Raw genomic sequence first — 18166 nt, forward strand, 5'->3', positions numbered from 1 at the left:
ACGTACGCGGTCAACATGCTGGCGGCGTGCCACGCGCTGCACCTCCTGCAGGTGGCGGACCGGGAGTCGCACGCCGTGGCCGAGGCGCGGGAGACGGCGGCGCGGCTGCAGCGGGAGCGGCGCGCCGTCGGACGCGTCTTCGAGACGAGCCGCGACATGTACGAGGTGCTGCGCCTGACGATGGACCTGTGGCGGAGCAACAAGGACGACATGGACGCGTACCTGCACGGCCTCAAGCAAAAGTACCGCGCCATCGGCGGGCTGCAGCAGGACTGCGAGGACTATGTCGACGTGGGCCACGTCGAGGACACGGTCGAGGAGACGCTGCAGATGATGCAGGCGTGCCAGCACAGGTTCGAGGAGGCGCAGAAGAAGTGGTGGGATGCGAAGCAGGAGTATCAGAGCGAGCAGCCGGATCTGCGTATGAGTTCTCCTGAGGACTATGGTGTCGATTCTGAGTAGTGTGCATGCTCAAGGCCTGACCTGGAGGCTGTGATAGTGTTAGATGAACAGATAACCAGTACTAAATATACTTCGGCATTCATATATACTTTAGCCTGGCAGCAGTGGGTGTCATGTTTTACCAAAGGAACTTGACCTATTTTCCACCGTCCTGAGCATCCATGTGGCACTCATCGCAAGACGTTGTTTGTAGTCATCGCCGTCGCACATTATCGCCAACACTTTAGCTTTTCTGCTGTCATCTTCGGGAGTACATCTATCCATTGGGCGAAGACTACAAAGAAAAGAAAGGTTGCTGCCGACAGTTTTCTGACATTCGGCCACTCAATAAAAGCCTCGGTACACGAGAGCTTCCTTTGTAAGTTGCCGCCACCTGAGCAAGACTGCGTCAGTCGTGTGAATCCGGGCTGAGTAACTGCACGACTGGCGACCCAGGCAAAGTGACTTGTTAGATGACGATTATCCAATTCACTGCGCCTACTGTGCCTAATAAGCAACACGTGTGCCGGCGGCAGTGAATGGCGAGAGTAACGTTCTTCCCGTTACTGCAAACGGCGGGTGGCCAGCAAACGTATAAATGCTTCGTCAGGTCGAACCCTGCGGGAATTTGGACACATGTTCTTTCCTTTCACATCACCACCTTTCTGGATATCTTTGTCCTACAGAGTGCTTCGAAGATCTTGCGGCTCTTCAGAGCTGCCACACGTTACCCTCTCCGCGTTCTGATTTCGATTTGGTTTCCTGAAGAAACTCACGCCCATGCAAACCACAGATTTCTTACGTTAACCTGCCAAAAGAGCGTCGACATCAACCCAGCGAGGAGGTACGTCAGGCCATTAGGCAGTGCTGGTGCTTTGTTCTATGGGGTTTCATGGGTGCTTTCCAACTGACCTTCTTTTCAGCTGCTCTTATCTATCCGGTCTTGCGTCTCGATACAGAATTATGGCAGCCGAGCACTTCCGAATCGTTAAGGATCGGATAATAGACCACTTCTATTCGGCAGGACACACCTCAGTCGACGGAAAAGAAACTGACACGGACCATCCACTCCATGACCTCTTCGCAGAAACTTATCGTCTGGCTGAGAAAATCCTTTGCTTCGATAATTTATACTGCCAAAATCTCGAAGACATTACGAGGTGTCGACGAGAAATATGCCGTCGACTTGACGATGCCGAAGAGGTGTACGCGACGAAAGGCACCACGGCGGCGCCGAAGGACCTTGAGGTCCGCCTTAAGGAATCTCTGCCTGACCATGCCATACTCTTGGCTATGCGATTCGCCACAATCAACAAGAGCGAAAACGTGGATATCATCAACCGACTCGCAAGGATGAATGCTCTCCACCTCTGGCAGGTGCCCTGGATCCAGGTCACAGGGGCGGGAATTGCCGTGGTCGACGTTGGCTCTGACACGAAGGGCATCTCGACCGAGAAGGCCGGCTCCAGCATTGGAAACGCGCTCGCAGTCGGCCTGACCGAGGTTCAACACCAAATCAAGGACGCCAAGAACGCCAAGGAGGACCTCGAAAAGCAGCTGGAAATTGTCGAACGGGTCGAGGCTGCGGCGCTCCAAGCTTCGGATGCCATTATGAAGGCCCAAAAGACATTGGCAACAATTCAATCTTTGAACTGCTGAGCTGGCCCATACGCCTGCTAAGAATGGACCTTTGAAATCACGAGAAAGGATAACGCACAAAAAAAAAGCCAAGGAAAAAGGCAAAGGAAACACGAAAAGGAAACATGCAAAGAAGGAATCAAAATACTCTATGGCTATAGTTGCTACATGAAATCAGACAAACTCTAGATCTACTATCCAAACACCAGGCAAAATGCATACATGCGCGTGAAATCGATTAAACCGCGACAAACGGTCCGCGGTACTTGAAGTGGGATGCCGCGCTCTTGTCGGCCGACGTCGTCGCAACCTGCTTGCGCTTGGGGAAACCATCAAAGGAGCGGGCATACGTAGCCACAGTGTGCGCAATAAGCTATTCACAAGTCAGCAACCCATCATCCAAAACCGCATACACATTCTCTCACCTTTGTGTTGGTCTCCCAGGCCTCCAGATTCAAGTTGCTCACGTCGTCGCCAATCTGGTGATAATTCTTATCGTACCACTCGCCCGCGACGCCGCCAAACAGCGCCACCTCGTGCGGCGTCTTGACGCCCTCAGCGCCGGTGCTCCAGCCGCCGGCGGGGATGCCATTGTCGATGAAGCCGACATAGTCGCTGCGGCCGTCAAACTGGCTAAACGTGTGGTTCAGGCCGTGGCTCGTGTACCAGTCGACGACGAGGTCGCGCAGCTCCTCGGAGCCGGCGGGGTTGGCCGCGTTGGTCGCATTGTACACCTGGTACGCGTAGTTGGGGCTGGCCAGCATGTCGAGGTCCACAAACACGCGCACCTTTTGGTTCTCGGCCGGCGACAGCGAGTTGGCGTAAAACGTCGAGCCAATCAGCCCCTCCTCCTCGGCCGACCACCACGCGAAGCGCACGCAGTTGCGCACCTTAAACCTGGTCAGCTGCACCGCAATCTCGAGCAGCGACAGCGAGCCGGAGCCGTCGTCGTTGATGCCCGGCCCGGCCTCGACGCTGTCGCTGTGGCCGCCGAGCACGACGCAGTTGTCGCCGTCGCCGGCCGTCGTCTGCGCAATGACATTCTTGGTATGAACCGTCTCTACCGCGGCGTCAATGTACGCAATCGCATCGATGCGCTCCCCGGCGACGAGCCGGCGCGCGAGCGCCGCGCCGCGGCTGTGCGTGATGCCAAACGTGGCCACCTGGTGCGGCGTCGGGTCGCCGAGGGTGCCGCTCACGTCCTCGTCGTCGGTGTTGTAGATGATGGCCGCCTTGGCGCCGGCCGCGCCCGCGAGCTCCGACTTGGTGCCGAACGCGCACTCGCCGCGCTGCACGAGCACAATACCGCCCTTGGCTGCCGCCGGGTAGTCGCCCGCCGCGCAGCCGGTGCTGGCGGCGAGTACGAGCGGCCCGTGGACGGGCTCGTTGCCCTTGGTCGGCGGAGTGCGGCTGAACGGGGTAGCGTCGGCGTAGACGGCGTCGCCGACGACGAGGTGCGACTCGTAGACGGTGCTGGTGACGACGGGGAACGTCTGCGTCGAGACGGTGTAGTACGTTCCGAGCGAGTGGAGCGTGTCGATGATGTACTTGATGGTGCCCTCGTGGCCTGTTTGTTGTCCATGTTAGTTGACGGATAGGGCACCAGACAGGGACACTGAGCTGACCTTTGCTGCCAATGACGCGCGTCGGGCGGTTAAAATCAGGCTCTGAGAGCCGGGCAATCTGGTACAGCTCGTCGGCGCGCTTGGACAGGTTCTCGATGCGCACGAGGTCCTGCAGCTTCTGCGAGTCGACGACGAGCGGCCGCGGGTGTCTAAGGGGGTTCTGGGCGGGTGGCAGCCCGACAGCCTGGACCGAGGCCGCGAAAGCAGCGGCCGCGAGAGCGATGCGGGTGATGGCAGGCATTTTGAATGTGATGAGCCAGAGAAGAGGGTAGGTGTAAAGAGAAGCGTGGAAAGGGGAAGAGAAGAAAGGTGAAGAGGGTGAAACAATCGCATCCGAGACGGGCGGGCGTCAGAGCGCAGCGGAATGGCGCCATTAGACTGTGAGGGCTTGATGCAGAACACTAACTATCGTACACTATCGTACCTGAGATCCCGCTACCCGTGCGGCTGGTTGGTGTGCGGCCCCAGGTCAGCAATAGCGGCTCACTCGTGAATTTAATATCAATACATATTTGCTGTATGCACCGACCTCTCATTTTTACTCCTCATCGTCGTAATACTCTTCCTCATCAGAAATATCCTGTCACTCAAGTCAGCAAACGGACTCGGATAGCGAGGCGCCGAGGCCAGCATGTCTGCGTCGTGCACCCTGTGGACTTCCGGGTCTGGTCGCTCATCCTTTTAATAATACTATTTACTTAGCTAATTTTTAATATTTAAAGTTCCCTTTTATTATTCTTAACTTATTAAAGACTTACCTTTATAAGAGAATAATATAGATTTACTTAGATAACTCCTTATTAAATACTCTTAGAATCTAGTAAGCAATTTTATAAGGCTTCTCTTTATTATTAATTCTATTTATTCTTTTTTTATTATCTTTATACTAAACCCTAACTAATATTTAAGGAATAATAACTATAAGGTTTACTAATAATACTAACCTTCTTAGTATAGCTATAAGGGTTAGGTTGGATTAGGTAGAAAAGTAAGGAAGGAAAAAGGTAGGTTATATTGCTTGTTAAGACTAAAGCTTATCCCCTTTTTTCTTCTAGGAAATATCCCCCTTATTTTATAATAACTAAAAGGAGGATAACCTGTCCTTTCGATTAGAGTTCGAATACTATTCGAATACTAATTGAAACTCGTACGAGTCGGTCCCGTTCCTACGGGTCCGCTCGGGGTCTCGATTCGGGCTCGACTCACGTGTGGGTCTCGCCAATCTCGTGACCGATTCTTCCTCGGGCTAACTCCGGGCGCCCCTTCGCCTTGTAGCTGATTAGTCATCTCGTACGATTCGCACTCGCCACGGATCCTCAGCCACCACGCGTCTAATGCTGGTGGCACCAACTTCGCCAGTAGCGTGTAGTCCCCCAATTGCCGGGGTTCCTCATAATCGTAGGTACCGAATCGGGTTCGATTCGGATCGCACCCATCGGGGTGTTACAATAGCCTTAACCTAAGACTAAGTTAAAGCCTAATTATAATAGGTATAGACTATTTATACTAAGTAGTTAGTAACTTATATCTTAATATTCTCTATTCTAAAATTCTAGCTTCTTGATCGCGCAACATAGTGACTCCTTCGCTGCCACCAGAATTTGTTGGCTCCAGCAGGTTGCCATGCCAACCATTGCTTGGGCGCGCTTCGGGTCCGGGTCCAATGGCGGCGTTGTGACCGGGAGGGTACATGTCCGATACTCATCTAAAATAGCTTTTCTCCCGTCTGCTCTTTTACATTCCAAGCACTTACCAAAAAGGGAACATTGCTCCTTCTAAGTTGCATCACGAGTCCTTGACACTAGCTACTCATTCTAGTGCGGCTGAACGTCGAGCGCGAGACATCGGGGCAAGTGGGCAGTCAGTCCTTCAGAAACCCGTCGCCGGTAAGAATGCTTTCTTTTCATTGTCAATGAACCTCTGTACGTCGAGTACGTTACTGAGACTGTTGTAGCAGCTAGGCCAACAACCATAAACTATGGGGTTGCTATCCGGTGCGCTGCGACCGCGGCAGCAACAACAACAATTACCAGTCTACCAACGGCCCACATCACCTTCGAAGGAGCAATACTCGGACGAAGACGACGACTACTATTCCGATGAAGAAGACATCCCCTCGTCCTCCTCACAGCCGAGCCACTCTGGTTACAGCTCACGGAGCGTCTCGGACACAATGAGCGGTCGTGGTAATGGTGGCCTGCTCCTTCCAAAACGACCCCAGAACAGGTCGGCAAAGGGCTATCTTAGCAGATATCGCTTTCGATTACCGACAAAATTGACACGATACGTGCTCCTCCTCGTCCTGGGTACCACATTTCTCTTCATCTTCTCGTTGGTACGGGCCAGCCAGGTCGAAAACTGGAAAGTTGTCAACGGCCAGGTACCGACACGGCCAGCACCTCCGCCGGCGTGGGAGAAGTTTCCCTTCCTGGAGCGATATTATGGTGGAATCAGAACGCTAGTGCCGCTCAACGAGAGCGAGCCTGAGTATCCCCGCGAGAACGAACCCATTCCTCTGGGGGGGCCTGGCTCGGGGGAGGGGGAAGCGGGGGATGAGGAGGATGAGAAGAGATCCGAAACGCAGACCGAGAGGAGGGTCGCGACTGTCGAGAAGAAGGCGGTTCCTCCGAGCATGGCCTGGAGCGACTATCATGATCGATCGGTAGAACCTGATGTAAAGGAGTGCTTCATTGATGCGGCAAATCAGATTCGGGTTCCTGAGCTCAGGTACTACACCGGCCGACCTCATGGCTTCCCGAGTCACATTGGTGGCTCATACGAAATGCTCAACCTGCCGGAAGACATCTGCTTCGAGCGATACGGCCGCTACGGTCCGTATGGCTTTGGCTACTCGTCTCGCCGAGGCGGTCTCGGCACAGGCGAGCACAGCGAAAACGAAGGCGCTGAACTGGTCTGGAACAACAGATCCCACGTGGACTTTAGGAACGTGGACTGGGCAGAGGCTCAGCGCCGCTGTTTGCGGTCCAACGCGCACAAGTTCAAGGCCGTACCGACCAGAAAGATTGGTTTTCAGGGATTTATCAATGCTGTGCCCGAGTCCGAGAAGAAACATAGACGTGAAGAGGCGGAGGCTGCCACGCCCACCTTGGCGACGGAGACGGAAGCAAAGGTATCCCCGGAAGGTTCCGAAACTGCTGGTAGCGACAGCATCACAAAGACTGGAAGGACCGCCATTGTTTTCCGCTGCTGGGACGAGTTCTTGTTCCGAGAGGACGACATTGCGAATCTACGATCAATGATTATGGAGCTCTCGCTCGGTTCTGGCGGCCGCTATGATGTGCATCTCCTCGTCCAGGTCAGGAATGACGCCGCCTACCCCGTCTGGGCGGACCAAGAAGCCTACGAGCAGCGCATTCGCAATGTCATCCCCAAAGAGTTTCAAGGCCTCGTTACATTGTGGACCGAGACGCAAATGCTCTCGCTCTACCAGGGCATCCACGACAAGTGGACGGTCGGACCGGATCATTCCGTCCACGGCTCCTACCGCGGCCTTGTCATGGCCATGCAACACTTTGCCTACCTCCACCCCGAGTACGACCACTTCTGGCACTGGGAGATGGATGTCCGCTACACCGGCCACTACTACGACCTGCTCACCAAGATTGAGTCGTGGGCCAAAGAGCAGCCGCGTAAAGGCCTGTGGGAGCGCAACGCGCGCTTCTACATCCCCGCGACGCACGGCTCGTGGGACGACTTTAAGCACCTCGCACGTGTGCAGACGGAGACGGGTACGGTATCAGCAGACAATATCTGGGGCAACCTACCTACACAGAACGAGGGCCCGTCGTCGCAGCCACGCAAGGGCGATCGTTCTGTCTGGGGCCCGGTCCGGCCCGGCGATGAGAACGACTGGTTCGAGCACGAAGACGACCCCGTGCCACCGACGACGTACGAGAGCGACAAGTATCAGTGGGGCGTCGGCGAAGAGGCCGACTTCATTACCCTCAACCCCATGTTCAACCCCGAGGGCACGACGTGGGGCCTGCGCGACGACATTACCGGCTTCAACGAGTCGCATCCGCTGCCGCCGCGCCGCGCGAGCATCATCACGACGTCGCGAATGAGCCGCCGGCTGCTCCTAGCGATGCACCGCGCGACGACGTTCAAAAAGCAGTTTGCCTTTGCCGAGATGTGGCCGGCGACCATGGCGTTGCAGCACGGGTACAAGGCCGTCTTTGTGCCGCACCCGCTCTTTGTCGACCGCAAGTGGCCCGTCGAGTACCTGGCGAGCACGCTCAACGCGGGCCACAACGGCGCGGCCGGCGGTGCCCGCGCCAGCGTCTACGGTGCCCGCGAGCACAACCTCCGCGGCCTCTCGTGGTTTTACAACACAGGCTTCGCGCCCAACCTGTACCGCCGCTGGCTCGGCCTGCGCGTGAACAATGACGGCGGTGACGAGTTTGAAAAGACGGAAGACACGAGCCGGCAGGGCATGGGTGTCGGCGCCATGCCCGGTGGCGAGGGCCGCATGTGCCTCCCTCCCATGCTGCTGCATCCCATCAAGGAGGTGGAACTCGCGGTCGAGGCACCCCCAGAGGAGGGCGAGGAGGAGCTCGAGTCGGACCCTACGGCTTGAAGGAAAGTAAAGGATACCCCCTCTTGTCATTTTGTTCTTTATTTGCCATGTTGAGCATGTAGGTCGTTTATTGTTGAGAGCTCTGATGCAGAGTTGAAGCGCAATTTAGCATGATTTTACGATCCCAAGTACTCAAGCACAAGTAGTCCATACACTCGGTATCCATTCTCTCCCATGCCTTTCAAATAATACAGGCGGCTTAAAACGTCGTAGCTTTCTCCCAAACATTTTTCCATCCCATCATTGTCCCCTCCTTGTACGCCTGCTTTGTGTGTGGTTTCCTCGCAACAAGCTCTTATGACAAGTTGCGGGTAATTAATAAGAGCTGATTCCCCCAGTTTATGAAACATGCGGCCCTCGAGGCCGAATTTTCTTTGAGGCGTTCACTTTGTTTCAGTGTCGGTGCTTTGCAAAAAGATGACATCAATATCTCCTAGTCCCTGTTCTACAACATGTTTTCCATGCGATGGAGAAGAGAGTCTTAGACAACACGCTTGACCTCGAAGAAGCGACGGAGCCACCAGACCTGGAAGAGGGACTCGCCGACGACAACGCCAATAACGAAGATGTTCCACCACTTGACGCGGCCATTTGTGCTCTCGGCGGTGTTGCGGTGGGTGCGTTCGCGCATGACGATGTACTGCTGCTCGTCCTTGACCTCGGCGAGCAGCTCCGAGAGACGCCTGACTAGAGTCGTTGTTAGCAAGGACACGTGAACGGATTGGACCGGGTCTGAGTCAACGGCATACCTTCGGCATCCAGAGGATCGGACTGGTACTCGGTCTCGCTGACGTAGACGACACCGTGGACGTTGAAGGAGACCTCCTTGCTGTTGGCGCCCCAGTGCTGGTTGCCGAAGCAGTAGGTGTATTTGCCGTCGTACTTGGCGTCAAAGTTGTGGTCGCCGTTGGACACGGACTTTTCGTTGATTTCGTACTGGCCGACGGGGTTGGTAATCTGTCATGATGGTGCTGTGGTTAGTTGTGACTCAAACCTTCAGGACAAACGTCATCTGCCTAGCAATCATGATTGCGCGGGTGACCATCAAGACACGTATGAACAACTATTCCATGCCAGGCAGACACTTGCAGGGGCAAGGGAGTGTTGCGCGGGAGGGGATGGGGGGGGGCGTACCCAAAAGTCGATGTCGAGGTTGCCGGCGCTGCCAAACTCGCGGTCGCCGACCTGGTAGGTGACGCTCATCTTGTCATCCTTGTGCAAGCTCTCGTGAAAGCACTCGAGGCCGTGGGCAGGCAGGACAATGTTGTGCGCGGAGGCGGTTGAGGCGGCGATGGCGACGGCGAGGACGGCCCTCGTGGCGGAGAGGAAGTGCATTGTGGATTGAGATTGGAAATATGGACGCCGATGCTGAAAAAAGAACCCAGAGAGAGAGAGAGAGAGAGAGAAAGTCGGGTTGGGCGCGCGGGCGGAATCAATGGCAATGGGCTTGGAGAAAGGGAAGCTCTGGCTCCTTGGATTTAGACGTGGATCCACGTATCGCGAATTGACACCTTTGCGCAAGACCAGAGGCGTTCCAGGAGCTTGCTATTGGTGGTTGCAGAGCCTCGTAGTTGAACCACTGTCCAGCCACTGTGGCTTGTGCGTAGTCCGTCCATAACAGGTACTAAGGTACCTACCGTGGCCTGTGGTGGCTCTCTCCCCTGCCCTGAAATTCAGGAGAGAAGATGGGCGGTCGCCGGGAGGAACCACAGTTTTGCGGATGCGGTACCGGAGCAGTACTTATTGAGGCGGGCGCTTTTGGCGTCGCTCTTGGTGTAGTCGCGTGCTCGGTGCAGGTCGCAGTGGAGTACAGTGGCAAGGAACGACTTTTTGTTTTCCTTTCCGACCGCCCCCCCCCCTTCAGACATCCGCTGAGCCCCTGTAGTTCCCAAATCTTGCAGGCCACTCACCCCTAAATTGTCCGCAGTTTAGTGGCCGCACTCCCTTGAGCTGCCCAACAAGAAGTGAAGTGGGCGCTGGAAATAGGGGAAATGCAAATTCGCGAAGAGCGGCGCCTGGTGGCACCTGGAGGGGTTCCTGTCACAGGGAAGTCGGCTGCTTGTGCAGGCTGTCCTGTCACCTTGTGCTTTGACCTGAACGCTTGGCTGGTGCTGGGCGGCCAGTGGCAACTGGCTCCCTCTCTCAGCTACAGGGAAGAAAAAAAAAGGTTCCGCTGTTGTTCTACACCGACAAAGCCTCCGGAGCCCCCCCAAAACATTAATCCCACCACAATCCAAACATCCTTTTTTTTGTGTTGCTTCTACACCCCTCCGACCTTCCAACGACGAACGCCCGACGAAAGAGTGAGTTGAAAACCCGCCGCCCCTCCCATTTCATCCTACATCGCCCTGCCTGCATACTTGTCGCTTTCCGTCCTGCTGGCTCTCCATCTACCTACTCCCGCCATTCGCCCGCCTGGCCTCTTACCTGCTGCCTGCGATTGCTCCAGAAAGAGGCCCTCCTTGCCCCCACACACGGCACCCAAAGATGACAACCCACGCATCGCCGCTCCGGTCCCAGCTGCTGCTGCCTGATCCAAGAGAGATTGTTTGATTCCGCGGCCTGGAAATCGCTCGAGCCGACGGCGCTGCCTGGCCATTTCGACTGGAAAGGTGTTCATGTGCCCATGGGTGGCGCGCGAGGCACATCTGTCCTCTGCGCCGCCATTGGGATAAATGGCTCGACATTGCGCGTCACGGCATCTCGCTGACCAGCAAGTGGAAGCACAGTCATCAATCCTACCCTTCATCAATTTCCCGTATTCACAACAAAGTTGGTTGATTTTTTCCTGCCCTCCTCCAATCGCGCATTTGCCTGCATCACCTAGCTGGCGTCATTGTTGGATCGGAGAGCGGGCCTGAAAAAACCCCTCCTTAGTTAAGCCATCCTCCGCCGCTAAACTAACCCGTGGCAACTAGACACTTCTCTTTCTCTCCCTCGTCAATCATCCCACCAAGACCACCCCCAAAACACGTCTACCTTACCTTTCCCGCTGAAAGCGTTGTCGTAGGCTCCGTCGCCAAAAGTCGCAAACATGGGTCTCGCTTTTTCCAAGTTGTTCGATAAGTTGTGGGGGAAGAAGGAGATGCGAATTCTCATGGTCGGTCTCGATGCCGCCGGTAAAACCACCATTCTCTACAAGCTCAAGCTTGGCGAGATTGTCACCACTATCCCTACCATTGGTACGCTCTCTCGATCCTGTCCGCCGCGCTTCCGCGCATTTTTTTTTTTTTTCGAATGAAGCGCGCGTCGTGATGCACCTCGGCCTCGGCTGCTCCGTCTCCGCGACTAACCCGCCCCCTTAGGCTTCAACGTCGAGACCGTCGAGTACAAGAACATCCAGTTCACCGTCTGGGATGTCGGTGGTCAGGACAAGATCCGTCCCCTCTGGAGACACTACTTCCAGAACACCCAGGGTATCATCTTCGTCGTCGATAGCAACGATCGTGACCGTATCGTCGAGGCCCGCGAAGAGCTTCAGCGCATGCTCAATGAGGACGAGCTCCGCGACGCCATCCTCCTGGTCTTTGCCAACAAGCAGGATCTTCCTGTGCGTATTCTCCTGCGTCTAGTCGCGCGCCCATCTACTCTCAACAACCTGAACTAACCTGTGCGCTTACAGAATGCCATGAACGCCGCCGAGATCACTGACAAGCTCGGCCTCCACAGCCTGAGACATCGCGGTTGGGTACGTCCATGTTCCTTCGCATCACGCTTCACGCTTCATTTCTCTACCCTGCGCAGCCTTTTTTTCTTTCGCTAATCGACATTTCAAAATAGTACATCCAGTCCACCTGCGCCACCTCTGGAGATGGTCTGTACGAGGGTCTTGAGTGGCTCGCCACTACCCTCCGCAAGGCTGGTCATCAGTAGAAGAACAATTGAGAGGCCACCTGATCAGCTCCTCGCCTTCTCCATCCTACTACCTTGTTTCGTACCCTCTCGCATCGGTTCCACATCAAAAATCGAAGGATTCGATTGTAATTTGCAGACTTGTATCGGTCAACAAAATCGAAATTAGTTCATAAACACAATATCGAATGTTTTCATTCGATGCTCCCCCGCCTACTTGTTTTGTCCTGTTTTCCTCCTATGGTGTATGCCCTGAGCTCCGTGTAGCTAGAGCAGCCTCTTGCTTCGTCTCCATTCTTTGTTTCTACGACTGCATTCTTGTCTTTGGGGGAACAACGCGTCTGTCGACTTTTGCGGTTTAGGGCGTACTCTTTCTTACGGCGTACAGAATTTGAAAAAGGGTGGAGTCTTTGGATCATTTCTTACACCCTATGGAGGAAACAACCTGGCAGTGAGTGAGTGGGCGGCAACCGAGGCATCGAATTTGGTTGTTGTATGGAAAATCGGAGAGATGGTGCAGAAATGGATGGATGACTGGACTATCGGAGAACAAGAGGAGGAAGAGGGTCTGGTCGATTCTTCGAAACGTTAAAAAACATGGGTGTCATGAAGTTCCGAGCTTTTTAGATGCGGTGTTTGTTTTGGTCTGGTTTACTTTTCTCTTGTTTTTCTGACTTCTTTTTTTACACGACTTGAAAAAGAAATCCAAATAATTTAACCCAAAAAGTTTCCTGTATTGAGTTTTATTGCCCAGTGCCTTATAACACACGAGATTGTGCTTGCCTCCTCTTTCTGCCTGAGATCAGAAACAGAGCGTAGTTGGGCCTCCATGAAAGGCCCCTACAAACTGAACAAGAGGTATTACCTCTCAGTACCGCACAAAAGTCACGGCTAAATCTGCCCATTGCTACCGAGGGCTGCAGGATGGGCAGCGAGTATGGGTGTGGGAGCTGCACGTGGGCACCTGCCTCCCAGAGCAGACAGGTGACCGATACAAGGAACGGCAGTGAAATGGATCATTCACATGCTCGGTGGGTGGAGAAGGTTAATCAGTCATAATTACGTTTTTTTATTTGTAGTGTTACATGTTTTCTTCTAATCCGTGGGTATCAACAATGAGAGGAGCGTGGTCTGATAATCCAAGTGGCCGCCTCCCATACAAGCAAAACGCAAGTATTCATAATCCAAAACGTCGTAACGGTGTTTTTTTTCTTTCAGTGTTTTTGAGTTTGTGTGTGATGTATCAAATCAAGCAGACGCGGCCGCCGGCGCAGCCTCTGCCGCTGAGCTGTTGGCCACGACCAAGCCCGACCCGTCGTCCTTGATGTGAACGGTCGCCGTCTCGCCCATCTTGAGCTTGCCGCGGATGATGTGGTCCGCGAGGCCGTTTCCAATCTCGTTTGTGATGAGGCGGTTGAGCGGGCGGGCGCCGTACTTGGGGTCGTACCCGCGGTCGGCGAGCCAGTCGCGGACGTCGTCACCGACCTGCAACACGATACGGCGGTCGTCCAGGCGCGCCTGCAGCTCCTCCAGGCGAATATCCACAATATCGCGGAGGGCGTCGCGCCCAAGCCGCTTAAACAGAATAAACGAGTCGATGCGGTTCAAAAACTCGGGCGGATATGCGTGCCCGACCACGTCCATGACGGCGGCGCGCACCGACGGATCCATCTCCCCGTTGGCGTCCTCCTTGTACGGGTGCAGCGGGTCCTGCCCGACGAGAATGTCGGCGCCGAGGTTGGACGTGAGCACGATGATGGTGTTGCGGAAGTCGACCTTGCGGCCCTGCGCGTCCGTCAGGTAACCCTCGTCGAGGACCTGCAGCAGCAGCGCGGCAATATCGCGGTGCGCTTTTTCAAACTCGTCGAGCAGCAGCACGGCGTACGGCTTGCGGCGCACCGCCTCGGTCAGCTGCCCGGCGTCGTCGTAGCCGACGTAGCCCGACGGCGCGCCAATCAGCCGCGAAATTGTGTGCTTTTCCTGAAATTCGGACATATCGAAGCGCACAACGGCCGACTCAGTGCTAAAGAGGAAGCCCGCCAGCTTCTTGCACAACTCCGTCTTGCCGACGCCTGTGGGGCCGAGAAAGAAGAAGGAGGCGAGCGGCTTGTGCTCGCCGCTCAGGCCGGCGCGCTGGAGACGCACCGCATCGGCGACGGCGCGGAGAGCGTCGTCTTGGCCCTTGACAGATGCGCGCAGGCTGTCCTCCATGTGCACCAGCTTCTCCATGTGCCCGGATGTCAGTTTGGTGACGGGAATGCCGGTGATGCGCGAGACAACGGTGCTAATGTCGTCGGCCGTGACGCTGTCGTGAATCAGGGCGCCGTCGCTGGGATGCTCCTGCTCCTTCTCGGACTCAGAGGGTAGCTTCTGCTCAAGGTCCGGAATGACGCCGAAGCGGAGCTCCGAAGCGCGTCCAAAGTTGCCGGTGCGCTGCGCCTGGTCCAGTTCGAAGCGCGCCTTATCGAGGTCTTCCTGGATCTTCTTGACGGCGTCGAGCTCCGACCTTTCCTTGTCCCAGCGGGCGTTGAGCTCGGAGATTTCCGCCTGGTTCTTCTTGAGCTCCTCCTCCAGCTTTGCTCGACGCTCTTTGCTGGCCACGTCTTTTTCCTTGCGCAGACTCTCCAGCTCAATCTGGATCGTCATAATCTTGTGGTCGAGGCGCATTATGTCCTCGGGCTTGGACTCGTGCTGCAGCTTGAGGTGGCTGGCAGCTTCGTCCATGAGGTCGATGGCCTTGTCGGGCAGGAATCGATCGGTAATGTAGCGGTTGGAGAGCGCGGCCGCCGCTACAAGAGCGCCATCGGTAATTCGGACACCATGGTGCACTTCGTACTTGTCTTTAATGCCCCGCAAAATGCTGATGGTGTCTTCCACTGTCGGTTCGTTGACAATGATGGGCTGGAATCGTCGAGCGAGCGCAACGTCCTTTTCGATGAGTCGGTATTCGGCAAGTGTCGTGGCACCACAGCATTGCAGCTCGCCGCGAGCCAAGGCAGGTTTCAACAGGTTGGAGGCGTCAATGGAACCCTCTGCCTTGCCTAGACCCAACAGGGTGTGAAGCTCGTCGATGAAGAGAATCACTTCGCCCTCGGCCTTTTGTACTTCGTCGAGCACCTTTTTCAGTCGCTCCTCGAAGTCGCCGCGAAACTTGGCACCGGCAATGAGCGAGCCTAGATCCAACGTAATGACGCGCTTGTTCTTTATGCTTTCGGGCACGTCGCCTTGAATGATGCGCAGCGCCAATCCTTCCAAAACGGCCGTTTTTCCGGTACCAGCGTTGCCAATCAGCACCGGGTTGTTCTTTGTTCGTCTGGACAAGATCTGTATCGTTCGTTGGATTTCGGCATCGCGGCCAATGACGGGGTCGAGTTTGCCATCACGGGCCCGGGCTGTCAGGTCGACACCAAACTGCTCCAGCGCCGGCTTCTCCTCTTCGCCGCTCATGTTCATGCGGTGTGTGCCTCCAGGTGGGTGAGGCCCTCGCCCACTTGCATAAGTTCTTATTCCTAGGGTCGGTAAAAGCCGAGCAGAGGCTGAATATCGAGCCAGAGCTCTTGCGCCAGCAATGGAGGCTGGTCTGTATGTTCGTGTGGCCGTACCAGCTAGGCGCTGGGCCGCCGTTACTATTTGTCGTCGAGCTTGCATATTGTGTAGAGAAATTTGAAGTTTGTTGGAAAGATCAGGAAACTCGAGGCTCTACCCATTGCTTTCCCACAAGCTGTCGGAGGTGGGCAATATCTAGTCCATTGCAACTGTTCTCGCTGGACGTTCTACAACTTTCTAGTGGACCTTGGAGCGTTCGCGTACCTTCTGTAGATTTTGGGAAACTGCCTGAGGCGATAGCGATAAGTAGCGGCAACTAAGTCGCATTAGGCCGCGAACGGCGGCCCCGGTGCACCAAACTCTGTATCTTATCTTCACGTGCAGCCAGCCCCGTACCCGCACACCGACTGGCCAAGGCAGGTACGTAGTTGCGCCGTAAGCGGCTTAGTGTCAGAGGGTTCACATTTTGCTTCCCACAAACTCGCCTAGCGGCTTTCACAAGAAATCTTAACATTTTGGGCCTGACCATCACGAACCGCCTTTCCTCCCTCTCCACACCTCGATACCAGACACAACAGAGAGTCAAAATGTCGACAAAGCCCACGTCCAAGAAGTTCGGCAAGTCGACCCGGGAGGTTCCCGCGGCGGCGGATAAGGCCAAGAAGTGGTACAACGCCGACGACGAGTCTGACGCCAAGCAGGTGAGTTTGGATGATGATGATGGGCACTGGCACATGCAAGCATCGCGATATATCTTTGGAGGCAAAACACATTCGGTACACGATGGAAAGCAAGGCGACACTGGTTGAGCATTGGCGACGATATCGAAGGCGACTATTGGGAAGCATTACCCGCGCCGCGACAACATCACACGCCAAATCATACCTCGACCGATGAAGGAAAACCACCGGATCAACCAAGGCCGAGCCGACTTTAAGGGATGCGCAATCGCTTTCGTCTGCGTCTGTTATCTACCGGAAATGTGTTGGCCGAAAAATGATATTTGCCTGTTTTGTGTGCTCGGTTGGCCGTGACATGTTTTTGTCACAAGGGCAAAGCGAAACTGACCATGAATTTTCTCGACAACAGGTTCGCAAGGCTGTCCGCGCCTGGGCACCTCGCGCCTCTCTGCAACCCGGCACCGTGCTGATCCTCCTCGCCGGTCGCTTCCGCGGCAAGCGCGTTGTCCTCCTCAAGAACCTCGAGCAGGGCGTCCTCCTCGTTACCGGCCCCTTCAAGATCAACGGTGTCCCCCTGCGCCGCATCAACGCCCGCTACGTCATCGCCACCTCGGTCAAGGTGGACGTCTCCGGCCTCGACCAAAAGAAGTTGGACGAGATTGCTCAACCAAAGTACTTCATCGCCGACAAGGCCAAGGAGAAGGCTGGCGCCGACGCCTTCTTCAAGCAGGGCGAGAAGCCCCAGGTACGAATCCGAAACTCCCTCATAACTGGTTTCTCTTGACTCGGGTTTTGGCGAGATGGGACGAGAAACTGGTAGCCGCAAAACTAAGCTTACTAACGTACCTGTGCAGAAGAAGCAGATCACCACCAGCCGTGCGGCCGACCAGAAGGTCATCGACAAGGCTCTGCTTGCTAGCATTAAGAAGGTCGAGATGCTCCCCAGCTACCTCGGCAGCTCTTTCTCCCTGCGAAAGGGTGACAAGCCCCACGAGATGGCTTGGTAAATGTCCGATAACGAGAAAAGAAAACAAAAAAGCACAGAAAGAGCAGAAGAGCAGAACAAAAACAAACCACTTTTTCCACACATAGTTGCCTCTTTTTTTTTTCATAATGCGAATCTAAACGTCTCATTACCATGTCTTCTTTCTTTCTCAGAGAGACGAGGAGGAAACATTCGGGAACGAACGGTGTGGATTCTGCGGTTTGTGATGTGAGATTGGGGACCTTGTTGGTTGAATGCTGGTTGCTCTTTGCGCTTCCTCGTGCTTTTTTGTCTCTTCTTGACTCGGTTTTTACGGATATCATGTTTAGGCCGGAGACAAAAAAGAACAAAGTTACGAACAAGGAAAGGCGAAAGCGACAAGGAAAGAAAAAAGAGGGCAAAGACGGAATGGTTGGCCTCTTTGCCTGCCTGCCTCTTGATACATTTTTTTTTCCTCTTGATTTTTTTTACGAATGGGTTCTTGATTCGGACAGAGGCCGAACGGGGGGGTTGTCGCGACGACTGCTGTTCAGAGACGAGGATTTGGTGTTGTAGAAATGGAAATTGGGATTTTCGACCCTCTCTGCATTTGGAAGTCGAAACGGGCATTCGGTCACATATTGGCGTCTGTAACTAGGGTTTTACAGTCAAAGAAATTTCAAAAAAGACCATTGACAAATTTAAACTCATAAACATGCATTTGGCGTCTGTACCAGAGACAACGTACACCTCTAGTAGTAGTACGCTCTTGCTCGCTTCCTCGAGCTGGCTTGGGTCCGCAGCGCGGGTGAGAGTGGGTATA

At 54.8% G+C, this 18166-nt stretch overlaps 7 protein-coding genes across 7 annotated transcripts; 4 read left to right on the top strand and 3 right to left on the bottom strand.

The window, feature by feature from the left end:
* Nucleotides 1-15: 15 nt before the first annotated feature.
* Nucleotides 16-462, top strand: CCM_05887 (uncharacterized protein; the record flags this gene model as incomplete). The annotated part of the gene is made up of 1 exon (XM_006671031.1): nucleotides 16-462. The coding sequence occupies one exon, from the start codon at nucleotides 16-18 to the stop codon at nucleotides 460-462; it is 447 nt and encodes a 148-aa protein (XP_006671094.1).
* Nucleotides 463-2317: 1855 nt separating this feature from the next.
* Nucleotides 2318-3945, bottom strand: CCM_05888 (aminopeptidase Y precursor; the record flags this gene model as incomplete). Its single annotated transcript, XM_006671032.1, has 3 exons — nucleotides 2318-2452; nucleotides 2505-3646; nucleotides 3705-3945. The coding sequence occupies 3 exons, from the start codon at nucleotides 3943-3945 to the stop codon at nucleotides 2318-2320; spliced, it is 1518 nt and encodes a 505-aa protein (XP_006671095.1).
* Nucleotides 3946-5682: 1737 nt separating this feature from the next.
* On the top strand, nucleotides 5683-8301 carry CCM_05889 (uncharacterized protein; the record flags this gene model as incomplete). The annotated part of the gene is made up of 1 exon (XM_006671033.1): nucleotides 5683-8301. The coding sequence occupies one exon, from the start codon at nucleotides 5683-5685 to the stop codon at nucleotides 8299-8301; it is 2619 nt and encodes an 872-aa protein (XP_006671096.1).
* Nucleotides 8302-8782: 481 nt separating this feature from the next.
* On the bottom strand, nucleotides 8783-9636 carry CCM_05890 (endosomal P24B protein; the record flags this gene model as incomplete). Its single annotated transcript, XM_006671034.1, has 3 exons — nucleotides 8783-8988; nucleotides 9051-9258; nucleotides 9436-9636. 3 exons carry the CDS (start codon nucleotides 9634-9636, stop codon nucleotides 8783-8785), a joined length of 615 nt encoding a protein of 204 aa, XP_006671097.1.
* A 1699-nt stretch (nucleotides 9637-11335) lies between these two features.
* On the top strand, nucleotides 11336-12174 carry CCM_05891 (ADP-ribosylation factor; the record flags this gene model as incomplete). Its single annotated transcript, XM_006671035.1, has 4 exons — nucleotides 11336-11483; nucleotides 11607-11851; nucleotides 11924-11989; nucleotides 12082-12174. The coding sequence occupies 4 exons, from the start codon at nucleotides 11336-11338 to the stop codon at nucleotides 12172-12174; spliced, it is 552 nt and encodes a 183-aa protein (XP_006671098.1).
* A 1227-nt stretch (nucleotides 12175-13401) lies between these two features.
* Nucleotides 13402-15600, bottom strand: CCM_05892 (heat shock protein 78; the record flags this gene model as incomplete). Its single annotated transcript, XM_006671036.1, has 1 exon — nucleotides 13402-15600. One exon carries the CDS (start codon nucleotides 15598-15600, stop codon nucleotides 13402-13404), a length of 2199 nt encoding a protein of 732 aa, XP_006671099.1.
* A 686-nt stretch (nucleotides 15601-16286) lies between these two features.
* CCM_05893 (60S ribosomal protein L6) lies at nucleotides 16287-17386 on the top strand (the record flags this gene model as incomplete). Its single annotated transcript, XM_006671037.1, has 3 exons — nucleotides 16287-16400; nucleotides 16789-17124; nucleotides 17234-17386. 3 exons carry the CDS (start codon nucleotides 16287-16289, stop codon nucleotides 17384-17386), a joined length of 603 nt encoding a protein of 200 aa, XP_006671100.1.
* Nucleotides 17387-18166: the final 780 nt, after the last annotated feature.

Source organism: Cordyceps militaris, assembly GCF_000225605.1.
Source record: "Cordyceps militaris CM01 unplaced genomic scaffold CCM_S00004, whole genome shotgun sequence".
In the NCBI taxonomy this organism is placed as follows: Eukaryota; Fungi; Ascomycota; class Sordariomycetes; order Hypocreales; family Cordycipitaceae; genus Cordyceps; species Cordyceps militaris.